This window comes from Telopea speciosissima, chromosome 10 (assembly GCF_018873765.1).
Source record: "Telopea speciosissima isolate NSW1024214 ecotype Mountain lineage chromosome 10, Tspe_v1, whole genome shotgun sequence".
Lineage (NCBI taxonomy): Eukaryota > Viridiplantae > Streptophyta > Magnoliopsida > Proteales > Proteaceae > Telopea > Telopea speciosissima.
The window spans coordinates 49,631,682-49,646,514 of NC_057925.1; the positions used below are offsets into that span (position 1 = coordinate 49,631,682).

At 39.3% G+C, this 14,833-nt stretch overlaps 1 protein-coding gene across 1 annotated transcript; it reads left to right on the top strand.

Moving 5' to 3' along the window:
* The first annotated feature begins 5,902 nt into the window (after positions 1–5,902).
* LOC122641611 (protein transport protein SFT2-like) lies at positions 5,903–13,214 on the top strand. The gene is made up of 4 exons (XM_043834895.1): positions 5,903–6,201; positions 11,656–11,923; positions 12,030–12,134; positions 12,874–13,214. The coding sequence occupies exons 1-4, from the start codon at positions 6,005–6,007 to the stop codon at positions 12,982–12,984; spliced, it is 681 nt and encodes a 226-aa protein (XP_043690830.1). The 5' UTR covers positions 5,903–6,004; the 3' UTR covers positions 12,985–13,214.
* The last annotated feature ends 1,619 nt before the right edge of the window (positions 13,215–14,833 follow it).

Below are 14,833 nucleotides of genomic sequence, written 5' to 3' on the forward strand. Positions count from 1 at the left end.
ACCACTGGGTGGCCAGAGAGGGGGTGCCCGTGCCACAAGGGCACCAAGGACCTGAAAATAATTTGTTGAAAGTTGAAACAATTAAAAAATTAGTATGAAAATTACAACCTCAAGCATAAAAATAGTTTCACAAATGTCAAATCCAGTATACTTCATCATTTTTTACATGACTCCACAAAATAAAATCTATACGTTTCACAAAAGTGAACAACTGCTAGCTCAGTTGATTGTAGGTTTGCCAATTGAATTGCATGCCCCTTATGAGATTAAGGGTGTCAAAATCAAATCAAAATCAAATCAAACCGTTTAAACCTAAACCGTGAAATTGTTTAATAAACTGTTCAGTTATGGTTTCAAAATTGATGTTGTTTAATTAAATTATTTAAACTAAACCAGACCGTTTAATTGAATAAAACGTTTAACACTCTTAGATGTACATAAATGTGTCAAAATCAAGCAAAAACCGTTTATCGAATCGAACCATTTAAACTAAAATCGTGAAAACGTCTAATAAATGGTTCAATTATGATTTCAAAATTGAGACCGTTTAATTAAACGGTTTATATCGAATCAGATCATTTAACCGAAACTGGACCGTTGAACACCCTTAGGATCGACTCTCCTTGTCACATTTGTGCCATTAAGGCACCTTCCCCTCTCCCCCCTCCCCCTTGATAGTTGTAGGGTATGTTGGCTTGTTTTAGCCTTCCCTCTCCCTTTTTTATTTTAGAACAAATTACATGCACCCCTGGTGTTTGAAACAATAACAAAACATTTCCCTAGTTTCATCTTTTACAATAACCCCTTGATGGCTCACGGTGTTAGTAAACTGTTAGTTTTGAAAAGTAAAAAATCAGCTTTAGCCTTTATACTTCGGTGACTTAATGTAAGGTCATTTTTACCCTTATTTACCTTCTCCTCTAAAACGAAAAATCCCTAAATTGATTTAGGGTTTTGCCTACACAGCATCTCCGGCGGACATCCCCTGGCCCAGCCACCCTCCGGTGAAGGTTAGTCCCACCATCGGAGGTGGTTTGTCTTCCGCAAGCTTCGCCGGAGATGGAACTACGAGGGGTGAAACTCCTTTAAAACCAGAGGTGGTTGAAACACCTTTGAAACTGAAACTTCTGCTCAGCCTACACAACCTAATGCTGGGCTGATGATGTAATTGATTTCTAACTTCATAAGCATTGAGATCCAATCTACACGAAGACTCAACAGTGATTAAACTCGATGGCTTGTTCTCTTCTACATCATAATCCTGTCCATTTGATACCTCATCTGGAATTACCGCCAAACCACTTGAATCTAATGGAACTTCTGTACCTTGGGCACGTAAAGAGTTGGGCAATTTTATGTTAGAATCTTGGCTATCTTCAATTCTACAAGGAAGTGGACATGAGTGTGGAACATCAAAATAGAGATCTACAAGGTTAACCTGGTGATGAAGACAATTTGAAAATCGTTTACGATTTGCTTCTGCTGATCTTCCATCAACTAATGTTGGGGATTCGGCCCACTTGGAGATCCCTAACGAACTGCTTTGTGAGCAATCTCTAGGCAAAATGAGAATGATGTTTTTGTATCTGCCAGGGCACACATTGTCGGGAAGAGTGAAAATCAGCTGGTGCAACTACTCTGCTCTTCTTTCAGATTTACCATCTGGGACCTTCATCTTTCCCTTAGGAGAGAATGAGATCCCACAATCTTTCAACCTAGACGATGATGTTAGCTTTTTTGGAATGATCTTGGGATCCAAATCTTTTCTCTTAGCCTTCTTCTCTAGTTCAATATTTGAATAATTTTGGCAAAAAAATTTTGACCTGCTGCAAGGAGCTCTTGCGTCCCAACCAATGAATTTTTAGGGGCAGTTATAGTTTCTTGAAGATCACGAACATTTCCCCTAGTTGACTTCATCATTTAGAGTTGAGTTTAGATTAGTAAAGGTTGAATGAGATTGCTTCTTCTGGCGGGCAAAAGTTCCACTGTGACTTCTACCAGAAGGGGTGGATGATCCAATAGTAGTGATTGAAGAAGAAGCATTACTAGTTGATGGGATCTGTTTTTTCTTGTACTTCCATTTCTCCAAATGTTCCCAATCAAGCCTCCAAATTTCAAAGCCTTCTCTTGGAGGTCTTTTCCTCTCTCCACATGTGGAGGATAACATGGTAAATTAGACATGTACTTGACAAGCTCGTTATTTTGAGTTGCTTCACTATCGCTTCGTTGCTTTTGGTGGTGCTGCGATGATTTAGGAGAGATCAACTGCCTATGATCATCCTCTTGTCTTACTTTGTAATGGATTATCTCCTGTTTTGTCCTATAATGGAGATCTTTGTTCGACTGATTGGTGATCTTCTCAATTTTTAACTTGTCTCGGTGCTTCATGTTGGAATTTTAAATTCATTTAAAATATATAATTTTGTAAAAGAGAAGATTAGAGAAGGAGAGAAGATAAGAGAAAGAGAGACAAGAAAGTTTTAATGTGGTTCGATTCTGTTGAACCTACATCCATAGGGTAGAATTTCCACTATGTGTTCACAAGTTTACATTCACAATCCTTATAGGAGATGATTGACTCAATCAAGGGTTGTGTCTCTTCTTTGTAAGGAAATGTTTTGAATTGAGATTGATTATTGTCTCTTAAGAATCCATTTATTTTCTCAATAGTCTTTTTATTTAAAAACTTTCCTTCTCTGAATTCCAAGACATTTGCTGTGTGATTGAGATCCTTGTCAATCCATTGTGCTGGCTTTCCATAGTCAGAGAAAACAGTTTGGGCTGTTGGATGGGATTTGAAAGTATTCAAATCAGTATTTGAATGACTCCCTTCTATACGCCCCCTCAAGATTAACGGGGCTGGAAGCACCTTGAGCTTACTTGCTAATGATGAAAAACGTGGCTGAGATAAGGCCTTGGTGAAAATATCTACAGTTTGATCCTTGGTGGAGATGAACCAAACGTCTAGATCTCCCTTAGAGACCTTATCACAGACAAAATGAAAGTCAATTTCGACATGCCTAGTTCGGGCACGAAAGACCGGATTTGCTGTAAGATAGGTTGCTCCGACATTGTCACACCATAGGATGGGCGCAGATCTCATGAATAAGCCGAGTTCTTTAATAAGTGACTGTAGCCATTTAAGCTCAGCGGTAGTATTTGCAAGAGCCCTGTATTCAGCTTCTGTGCTTGAACGGGCTATTGTAGCTTGTTTACGTGAACTCCAGGAGATCAAATTTGTGCCATGAAAAATTGCATAACCTCCAGTAGATTTTTTTATCATCTGGGCAACCAGCCCAATCAGCATCGGAGTATGCAGAGAGTTGCATAGATTGTTGTGGTTGGAAAAGTATCCCATGGACTTTTCAGCATGCAGTATGTTTAAGGTACCGAAGTATACGCTTGACAGTAGCTCAGGGATCTAGAGTTGGTTGATGCATAAATTGACACACTTTGTTAACTGCAAAGGTGATATCTGGCCTGGTAAGAGTAGCATATTGGAGCGCACCAACAATAATATGATAAAGTGTGGGGTCATCCATTGGAGGGCCAGACGTCTTGGTGAGCTTTTCAGAAGAAGATAGTGGAGTGGATACTGGCTTGCAACCTGCCATGTTAGTTTTGGAAAGCAAATCCAATATGTACTGTTCCTGTGATAAAAGTAGACCATTAGTGACAGGGGTTACTTTAATATCAAGAATATAGTGTAATGTTCCCAAATATTTGATGGCAAACACAGTAGCTAATTTTTGAATAAATGTAGAAACAGTGGGAGCATGACTACCAATGATTATTATATCATCAACATAGATGAGAATATATATTATAACCCCACTGTTTTGATAGATAAATAATGCTGTGTCAGTCTTGGAACCACAAAACCCGGATTCAAGAAGAAATGAACTAAGGCGATCAAACCAGGCCCTTGGGGCTTGCTTAAGGCCGTATAAGGATTTGTGTAGTTTGCAAACATGGCCTGGAAATTGGGAGTTGGTAAAGACAGGGGGTTGGGTCATATAAACTTCTTCTTTGAGGATGCAATGAAGGAATGCATTTTGGATGTCCAATTGATGAAGGGGTCATTTGTAGGAGATGGGCATGGAGATATCTAAGCGAATGGATGCCGGTTTAACAACAGGGCTAAACGTTTCGGTGTAATCAAGGCCCTCTTGTTGATTATAACCTTTGGCTACAAGACGAGCTTTGTAGCGTTCAATGGTTCCATCAGCCTTTTTCTTTATACAGAACACCCATTTGCAGCCAATAATGTTCATGGAGGGATGAGGAGGAATCAATGTACATGTTCCATTGTGGATTAAGGCATTGAATTCAGAGTCCATAGCTTTACGCCATTCAGGTGTTTTAGAAGTAGAAGCATAAGTAGTAGGTTCAGTGGTGGTGTTGAGGGCATGAGACATAAGAGGACTAGGAAGAGGATGTTTGGTAGCGAAGTAAATTTTGGGCCGACGAATCCCATCCCTAGTTCGAGTTACCGTGGGGTGTTGGTTTGTGGCTGCAGTAGGGTTTGGTTGTGCTGGGAGATCAACAACCAAGTCTAAAGATGGTGGTGTGGAAGTAGGGCTTTGAGACTCCAAATGCGTTGGAGAGTTGGAAACAGGGGTAGAAGAATCGACAATAGATTCAAAATATTTTTATTCTTTATTAAAAAGTTTATTAGAGGGTTTTGTCGCTTCCTAATAGACACCTAAATGACCAATGGGTGTACCTATTGGAAGACTTGTTTGAATGATCAACAAACAAGTCTTATCGAAAAATGCATGTTTTATAGGCATATCTTTTGGAGACACACCTTAGGGGTGCATTTTCTTCTCCTCTATAAAGAGAAGAGTCTTGTCCATTTCTCTAATAATTTTTGAGAAAACTTTTTTGTTTTTCTCTCAGCTTTGTTTCCAAGTTGTTTATATCCAATTGAGTGCAACTCTCTGTGCCCTTAGTAGCCTAGTATTTGAAGTGCATCATTGCTAGATAGCTTTAACTGGAGCGCTGTTTTATCTTGGAGGCTGATTCGCAAGGACCCGGCTGCACCATAAGGGGCATCTACAGTCTTAAGGAGAGTGACTTTTGTCACGACTCAGTCTCACCATTTCTTTTATTTTCTTCATGTTTTTCAGGCTAATGACGCATTATATGGTGCTTGAGATTGTCGTCATCGATCTTGGTTTGTCTACATTAAGATAAGTAATCGAACCCCTTAGTTACATATATATTGATATGTATGTTTTGGAAGATTATTTCTAACACTTCACACTATGGTTTGCTTGTTGCAATGGGATCTCCTCCTTAGCAGCTCTTGACATATTCTGATGCCTTGAACTCTTTTTGAGTTCTGCACTGTATTCCAAAGTCATTGAAGTATAAAGGGTAAAGTTTGCCGGAGATGGTGGCTAGGCTAGGGGATGTTCGACGAACATCCATTGGGGAGATGGGTTTGGGCTATGGTTTTGTTCTATAAGGGTAAAATTGTCCATGGTAAAAATAGAAAGGTAATATAACCATTTTCAAATGTTTAACTGTATCTAACGGTTTAAACTTAACGGTAACGGCTTACTTGTAAGCCTCCTAATCATCTAAGTGCATATAAAATGTGAAATTAGAGGGTGTTTTGTTATTGTTTCATACACCAGGGTGCATGTAATTTGCTCTTTATTTGATAGATTACTGTGGCCAATCCTGACTCCGGCCGATTCATTTCCGATTTTTAAATCCAGCCTCCCGGTTTATAAACCTTGGTAGTGACTAGTGAGTCAGTGACCTTCGTTCGGTTCTGTCACGCATGTGCCTCTGTTGAACTCTCATTTCCTTATCGAGTTTCAACATTTTTCCAACTCGGAAACCGACATCTTCGACAGCTCCACACAGAGGGAAGTTATTCTTGACACCGAGCAGATCGAAAGGAACACATCTCTAAAACTCGAGTTGGAACATTTTTACTCTTCCGTTTCAGAGCTGAGGTTAGGCTGCCTTCGTTGTTATTCTTCAAGTTATGCAGAATAGTGCGCAAGCTTGGTTCATGGGGGGACCCAGTAGCACCGATCAGCAGCAAGCCTCGTCTCTGCTCTCCGATTGGAACTCTTATGCGGCATCGAAAGCTTCAGAAGAGAGTGAATCGTCTACCTTAGGTATCGACCTCGAAGCCGCTGTAAGGACTGCCAACGACAAGGTCGCTGGAACTTTTAGCGTGTAAGCGTGAATCTTCAACAACCGATGCAACTTTAGCTATTGAGTTCTTGTTCTTTTTTACTTTTCAACTTTACTTCTCTTTCTTGTCGGGTTCTCGAGATATTACTCTGTCTCACCTTCCCGCTGATCTATATTTGATTTTTTCTCTAGATTCCTCTCACATTGTATGGTTTCTATATCAGAAGATATTGCATATTTGCCGCATTGGAATTGCGATGTTGTTTTATTGTTTATGTTGAATTGGATTTAGATGAATTTTCCTGCTCTTTGTTTCAGAATTGAGGAGGTTTTTCTTTCTTTTTTTCAATTTGGATCCCGGAGTACTTCTTCAGTTTTTTCTATGTTGCCTTGTTGTTGTTAGGTCTGTGTCAGAGGCTCAGAGTTGTACACTCGTTTACATCCCTAATCTTCTTTACGATCGATACCCACTGCGCCACCAACCTCCTTTCCTTTTGCTCTATTACCCCAACTTATTGTATCTGTTTTTCGAGGTTCCTGCATTTCTTCCACTCCGGATTGACCAACGAAAAAGGTTCAGCATGTTGACCACTGCAAATGTCGGTAGAGGGAATGTCAACATATAGGAAATATTATAAAAGTGAGAAACATATGAATCCCTCTTAAAATAAGGAAAAACAATGCAAACATAGGGAATTTGACAAAAGAACACACATAAATATTTGAAATGAAAAGAAAACCTACAAATATATCGACTATTTAACAACATTGATTGACTGTGTGATTGATTTTTAGGGTTTTTATGTCTTGTATTTTGTAGTGTTCCATGCAGTTATTATTGAGCTTGTATGAGTTTGGATTGGGTTTTGGGTCCATTACATATATAGGGCTAAAATTGACATTGTGTGGGGATTAGGATTTTCTATATATGGTCTCTGTGGGAAAACCCTAGACACAAGCAAGAGAGATCACATTGTGAGGTGGAGGGTGGTGTAGAGTGTTTTTTCTGGTTTAGTGAAAAATTCTTTGGTTCTCTTGGGTGGATGTAGGCATTATTCTTGAACCAAGTTAAATTCCTTGTGTTGTGTATGATTGTTTGCTTGGTTTCTTCCTCATGGTTGCGCATTCGTTCCTAACATGATTTGGAGCTCAGAAGACGGACCATGATAACTTATACTGTCTATTGTCTACATTTGTACAAAGACCTTGGATTTGAAATCTGTTGCTGTGGGTGTGTCAGTTAAAATAGAGTGATTGTTATAATGGAGTCCAGGTTTTCTAGTCCAGGATATTTTTCTCAAGAGGGGGGGGGGGGTGCTCTACCACCTGAAGTGGAGATAGAGTAGTGAAATTCTTGGCTCCACCCTTTGCTTCTAAGTCTACCACCGTTATTTTGCCTCAAAAGCGAACTATGTTTTCAAACTAAACCCAAATGTAAAGTATTTTATGGTTGGTAATGTTCTATCCGGGTCCAACCATCAAATGCACCAGTCCAAACAATCTGACTAGTTGACTACTCTAAGATTTAGTGTATGTAATGTAAAGGTTTTATATATAATTCCTTCTTTCTTTTTTTTTTTTTTGGGGGGGGGGGGGGAGGGGGGGGAGAGGGAGTGGTGGTGGTGGGAGACAAGGAAACACCTCATGCCATCATCCTCCAAACCCAACTCCTCCATGGACTGGAGGTTAAGGCATTGATATGTGGGATTGGAGGCTAGTGAGTTTGAATCTCTTCAACATGTATATTTTTCAAATAAAAATCTTCAAATGACATATGGCTAAGTACACCACAGTGGTTTGACCATTTAGTTTGAAATTTTATTCATCGAATCAATCCAATGTTCAAATATTTTTTTTTAAAGGATCTTTATTCCATGGAGTGATATAATACAAGCTTGGCATTGCAAACAGTATGTGAAAATCTAAATAGACACTAGGAACTGTGGTTTGACATATGGCTAAGTACGTCACAGTATTTTGACCATTTAGTTTGAACAATTTAAGTGGTTTGATTCTTTGAATCAATCCATTGTTCATATAAATTTTTTTTGAAGGGATCTTTATTCCATGGAGTGATAAAGATAATACAAGCTTGGCATTGCAAAAGGTATGTGAAAAACTAAATAGACACTAGGAACCGTCATATATGTTGTGAACCAATCATGGTTTTCTTCAAAGAGATGATTGTTAGTGTATTCTTTTCGACCATACTAATCTAATTTGTTGTAGATTGATACCTTATATCGTATAAGAAGATGTCATCTAAATTATAGTAGTGTTAGGACTACCAGATGTGTGCCATTGTAAATAAACTCAATATACATGTACAAAGACTATGAATGGATATATAATGTAATTAAATATCATCTTAATGATATAATATGATATAAAGGTGGGACTTGGTAGTTCGAGTGCGGTTGGGGTTGGGATGTTAAGGTATGTTGGAGGGTTGGGGGAAATCATGTTAATTGGGTCTGCCTCCCACATATTATATAAAAAAAGGGAGGGTGTTTCCTGCCCTGTTAGTGAAGGCTATGCGAATTGTGGGCAGGCGAGAGCCAATGAGTGCTCCCCCCAATCAGTCCCATCAATAGGGGCAGAGATGTTATTTCAGGGCAACGGGGGACAGGAGAGAGATAGAGAGGGGAGTGCTAGCTGAGGCTATGCCCCCGGAAAGGAAACATTCTCCCATAGAAAATATGGGAAATCTCTGAGCAAGTGGCATAGTCTACACCTACTCACATCTGTTAATTCTTCTGAAGAGGCCGAAAAAAGGAATAGAAAAATCTGTGAGGGGGTGTAGGCTCCCCCCTGCTTGCTCAGAGAACCCTTTCCCAAAAAATATATATGAAAAGAATTTTTTTTTTTTGGGGGGGGGGGGGGGAATCCCCTCGGATCCACCCATGCTTGACATGTGGCTTGTCCACATGAGCCTAGATGTCACCCCCCCCTTTTTCCTCATTGCGACTTTCTGCACAATAGCTGCATCCATAAGAGAAAATGGATGGGTTCTTTTTAGTATCTACCTACCTACAAAGGTATCTGCATCGAAACATGAGCTCCAGGGTTAGTGACAGCACTGACCCTTTTACACTAAGACAAGCACTGATGAATTACATCCCATATGTAAATGGGGCCAACAACCCCTTGTGATGCTCGGAACTGCACCCTTTGCACCATCTTCTGACACACTTCCTGAATAGGGGCTTCTTGGACATTATCTCAGTGCAGACCCTCATTGTTACCTCTACACCGGGGCCTCCCAAAGTAACCGACACAATTCTTTCTTTCCTTACTAATGTAAATGTTCTAGTATGCCTCTAGATTATATGCAAGGACATCAATTCCAGACAAAGTGTCCCTGTTTTCAGAAATACCAACACAGAGGTTCATTGAAACAAAAACCAATCCTGCTGATGTCTCTGTTCCATCTCACTAATACCAGAGCCTTTAAGGGATGCAATGGCATTGGCTGAGTGCTTTCCTGTTTAGGTTCACAACATGTCCTTATATTCATTTACTTGTCTCGAGTCTTGGCAAACCTACCAAGCACCAGCATGTCGTAATTGTCAACCTTCAACAATAGCTTCAAAATGAAAGATCCTGTCTCCAACTCATAGACACTATAATTCAGCTGTCCCCCATCTTTTGTTTTTATCTTTAACTGGTGCATATGGGTCCTGGCCTGGAAATCTGGGTTTTGGACGTGTGCCTGGGAGAAACAACTATTCCTAGATATCGGGTCCTTCTCCTACTAGACCCCATCCTGACCCTGCCTGGTTCTGTACCACTCCTAGTATCAATACCAGTATTATTATCACAACCAACTTGCTCTCGCGAGTCTTGCTTGAGCTCAAGCTGTTCTTGGAACAATGTAGATATTGGAAGAAGGTATTAGCACTTGTCCTCAAAAGTGAAGCAATTCTTTTGATATAAAATTTCTGTATAGCAACAATAAGTTTGTGGTGGCCAACTGCCTTGACTCCTAGGCATAGTACTAAAACTTGCGAAATTTCGGTCGAGATATCGAATATTTCGAGTATCTCGACCTGTCCGAAACGAAACGCAAGTCCGATATGAAAAAATGCAATATTTCGATGAAATTTCGTGAAATTTCGGTCATCTCGTTTCGGAAATTTCGGAAATCTTGGTCATTTTTGGCATTTTACACCCACAGAAAAATACCATATTTCGACCGAGATTTCGACGAAATTTCGGTATCTCGGAAATTTTGGTCGGACCGAAACGAGATTTAGTACCATGCTCCTAGGTGACGCTTTGGCACCAAGGCAAGTGCCATATGTTACGTCTCAGGCCATGTTTTTTAAGTATTTTTCATCATATAAATGTAAATATATATTTAATGTAGGGTTATAAAGGTCAATATAGAACGTATGAGGGTAAAAGTGAGATTTTAGAAAAATACAATGGGAGAAATTAGAAAAGATGAAATTTATAACTTTTGGAGGTCAAGATCATCAGGTTTTGGCTGTAGGTGCCTCAGCACATAAGGCAACTGACTGCTTTGACAACTGGCTGCCTACAACCCTAAGTTGATTTTATCACAACCACATTCCTGCATATAGCAGAACTAAGCATAGATACTTTGTGATGCAGGGATGTGTCATATATATATATATATATACATGTTTGTTGAAAGTTCTGTTTGTTGTATATAGGGTGTCATACTCAACATCTGTGTTTTGTCATGAACAAGAAGCTTTCAGTCAACAGGATCTTTTCCGTATCTGTGGTGTAATGGAAAGTTCTAAAGGATCTAGGAAGCAAAATTTAGATTACAAGTAGAGGCCTGATGCCCCAAAAACATTGGTGGAACTTTATGGATAGATATGAACAGTATTATTTTCTGGATGTGCTGTTTGTGGTATATAGTAGTGTGTCATACTCTACATCTGTGTTTTGTGATGAACAGGAAGCTTTCAGTCAACAGGATCTTTCCGTCTCTTTGGTGTAATGGAAAGTCCTAAAGGATCTAAGAAGCAGAATGTAGATTACAAGTAGAGCACTATTGCCCCAAAAATGCTAGGTGGAATTTTATGGATAGATATGAACAGTGGTTCTGCACTCCAAATATTTTAATTTGGAAGTTCTGATTTTCCATTAGTGATTTATTGGTTCATGAGAATGGTTTGTGCTCGTCTGCAGGTGAGTTCTTTGGATTGGGTCTTGAGGGAGAAGGAAGGTGGGTTGTAGGTTATGTTTCTCATTCATTACCCATACTAAATTACTTATACTGATAGAACAGAATGGTGGTATAGGAATTCTGTGGTTGTCTAATAATATTATAGATAAGTCAGACATGTTTTCCTCACTCAGCAAAATTGGTAGAAAGAATACATGGATATCTTCTCTTTAAAGAAATTGAAATGCTATCCAATAATCCAATTGGTGGATTGCTTCATTGACTTGTGTCTAAATTTGATTTCTCTTTGTCTGGTAATACTTGCTAAATTTCCCCTTTTTGATATTGTCTAGGGTTTCGAAAGGAGTGAGGGATTTGCCAGGGAACTTTCAGTCTGCTACCAGCAATGTCCCTTCTGGAAAATCTCTCATGTACTTTGGTTTACTCCTGGCCACTGGAGTGTTCTTCATTTTCATTGCATTCACCATGTTCCTTCCGGTCATGGTGCTAATGCCTCAGAAATTTGCTATCTGCTTTACCCTTGGATGTGCTTTCATCATTGGATCTTTCTTTGCCTTAAAAGGTCCCAAAAATCAGCTTGCACACATGTCATCAAAAGAGGTATTTCATCTTTTTGATATTTACTTGGTAACATTTTTCAATTATTCCCTTGGAAGGCAACGATCAACTCAATTCTATTCTTCATGCTGGATACTTGCTCTACCAGAGACTTCCTCTTACATTGGGATTCATTGCCAGCATGGTGGGTACTATCTATGTTTCCATGGTGCTTCACAGTTATGTTCTTTCTGTGCTTTTCTCTGTGTTACAGGTATCAATTCCTCTTCATTCCATCTGCTCTTTCTTATTCTTTCTAGCCTTTTTATTTTTGGTAATATTTAGTGAGCAATTTGGTTTCGTCTTTTTAAGAGGAAAGCAAAAATTTGTGTGTTTTCACATTTTGTTCAATATTGAATTACTGCAAACCAACATTCCTACATTCAGGGGTCAAGCTGAACCCCTTTTTTCATTTTCCCTATATACCTTTCAAAAAAATGTAACAATTATATTATATCTAAAGGGTGTACCCAATGCATGAGGCGGGGTCTGGGGAAGGTCATAATGTACACAGCCCTACCCCTGCTGCACAGAGAGGCTGTTCTGTTTCCTGACTCGAATCCGCAACCACTAGGTCGCAATGGAGCAACCTTACCATTGCGCTGAGGTCCACCCTCGTAACAAATATATTATCTCAAAAGTGTAAATTGGTCTTCGAAAAAATAATCCTTTAAACAGATACAAAAACCATACGCACCCCACCTAACTGAACTTCATTTAGGGATATTTACTCTGGTGTTTGGAGGACTACATATTAGTGAGGTAAAGCAAGCAAAGTAAGGAAGACTTGCACGTACATTGCACATTCTAACCCTCTAGTCTGTTTTAATAATTACTGTCTAGAGGCTTTATACCATTCAATTATGCTGCTATCTTCAAATGTGTTGGAACTTTTTAATGAAACGCGTAATCAAATTTCATAGGGGAACTGATGCTTGCTCAACCTTGACTAGGTACTTGCACTTTTATACTATGCCATTTCCTACTTCCCTGGAGGATCTGCTGGACTAAAGTTCCTTACGTCGGCTTTCATGTCTTCAATATTGAAGTGTTTTGGCAGGTGATAAATATGACAAAAAAGGCACAAAGAAGAACATGGTATTGCATTTTTTCTTCTTCTTTGTATACCTGTTTGTGAAAGGTTTGTGAGAGTTCATGTTCTGAAATAGAAATTCTGTATGCCTTGGATCCAATTGAAAAAGAACCTTGCAGTTCCACACCCACTTATTCACTGAAGCTGTTCTTTTTTCATACTATTTCTGCGACGCATAAATGAATTTGGATAAATTAGCATGAAGAACTACAAAGAAGTTTTGACCATTGAATATCTGGGTGCTATAAATTGTAAGGCCTCCTTTGAAGCTTGATGGTTCACAATATTAATGCTTTCCCCCATCCTTTCTAATGGATCGTGTGCTATTGGCTGACCTAAAATGGTCTTAAACATTGTTGAACCAGTACTTCCATATTGAGCATTGTGTATTGATGTGCCGATGGAAGTGATGCAATTCTTTTGTTTGTTGTGTTGGAAATATAAATTTCAGTTGTGTGTTTCACATAGCAATAAAATTGTGTAGGGGGGGGGGAGAGAGAGAGAGAGAGAGAGAGAGAGAGCTTAATTAGGGGACAAATAAATATTGGTCATATTGAGTTGTGCCAGATAGATTTGCCCTTATTTTCATAAAAAAATTAATTTGACAAATTTACCCTTACAATGAATAATTACGTCAATACGGTGTCGGCCAAGTATCGATAACAGCCTCATGGATTTGATATCGTATTTTGAAACCATGATTAGGAGTGGATTGTTATCCTTTGTTGTCCGCTGCCCGAACAGCACCTGTTGTCCCCTCAAATGGGGGTGAAATGACAATTTAACCTTCCTGCCCGAACACACTGCCCGAGAGAGGTTAAGTTGTCATTTTGCGCCTCATGTGAGGGGACAACACTATGCTGTTCGGGCCGCGGACAACAAAGGATAAAAATTCATGGTCATGGATACACTGATGTCTTTTTTTGTTTTGTTTTTGGGTAAGATGGATACACAGATGTCGGTAACCGACAATATTGATATTGATACTTGATATTGGACTCTGTCGATTCGAATCATCCGACACCAATCTAGATCAGCTAATCCACTCGATCTTACAAATCAATATTGATTCCTAAATCCATGGGAGAGGCCTCAAGTTAAGCCTGAAGATCATGAGATGAGAGTTGTGACACACGAACGGGCAAGGATTCTTTGAGCGGTTGGGTTTCCTGCGTTCTCTCTTAATTGTGAGGTGTTGGTCCTTACTGTAAAAAATGGATAAGGGAGAACTATCTAAGAACACTTCTGTTGTTAATGATTTTGAAGTGGACAAACGAAGTATCCAAGATGATAACAGTGGTTGAGACGTATCTATTGACATTGTCTTGAAGACAGTATTTGCCCCCTTTGATGCGACTAGGTAGATATGCAAACATTGGTTCCAAGATATAATAGTTGATGGCTTCCTACGTCCAACTCGCTCTAGTTTGATACGCCCCTTCGAGTACTTCAGGGTTGGGTTTCAGACCAACAATATATAATGTAGATGATTAAAAAACCTTTTGAAAATAGGCAAAGAAAAGAATATATAAGAAAGGGAGATTGAGAGAAAAGCCACAAAATGGAATGCTTTGGGCTGTCCATTTCACCTCTATTTATAGTGGTGGATGCGGTACCCCATGGAATGGGTGTGTCTTGACTTAAATGGATTGGATAAAAAGATTTCAATCCAAGTGCTATAAATGCACCTATTCAAATGGATATGTCTCTTTAAAGAGACACGTCCTTAAGCCAAAAAACCAAACCAACTTTGAACAAAAAATAAATACACTACACCACATCACACTATCACGACTCGACTCGGCACGTGTGCACATATG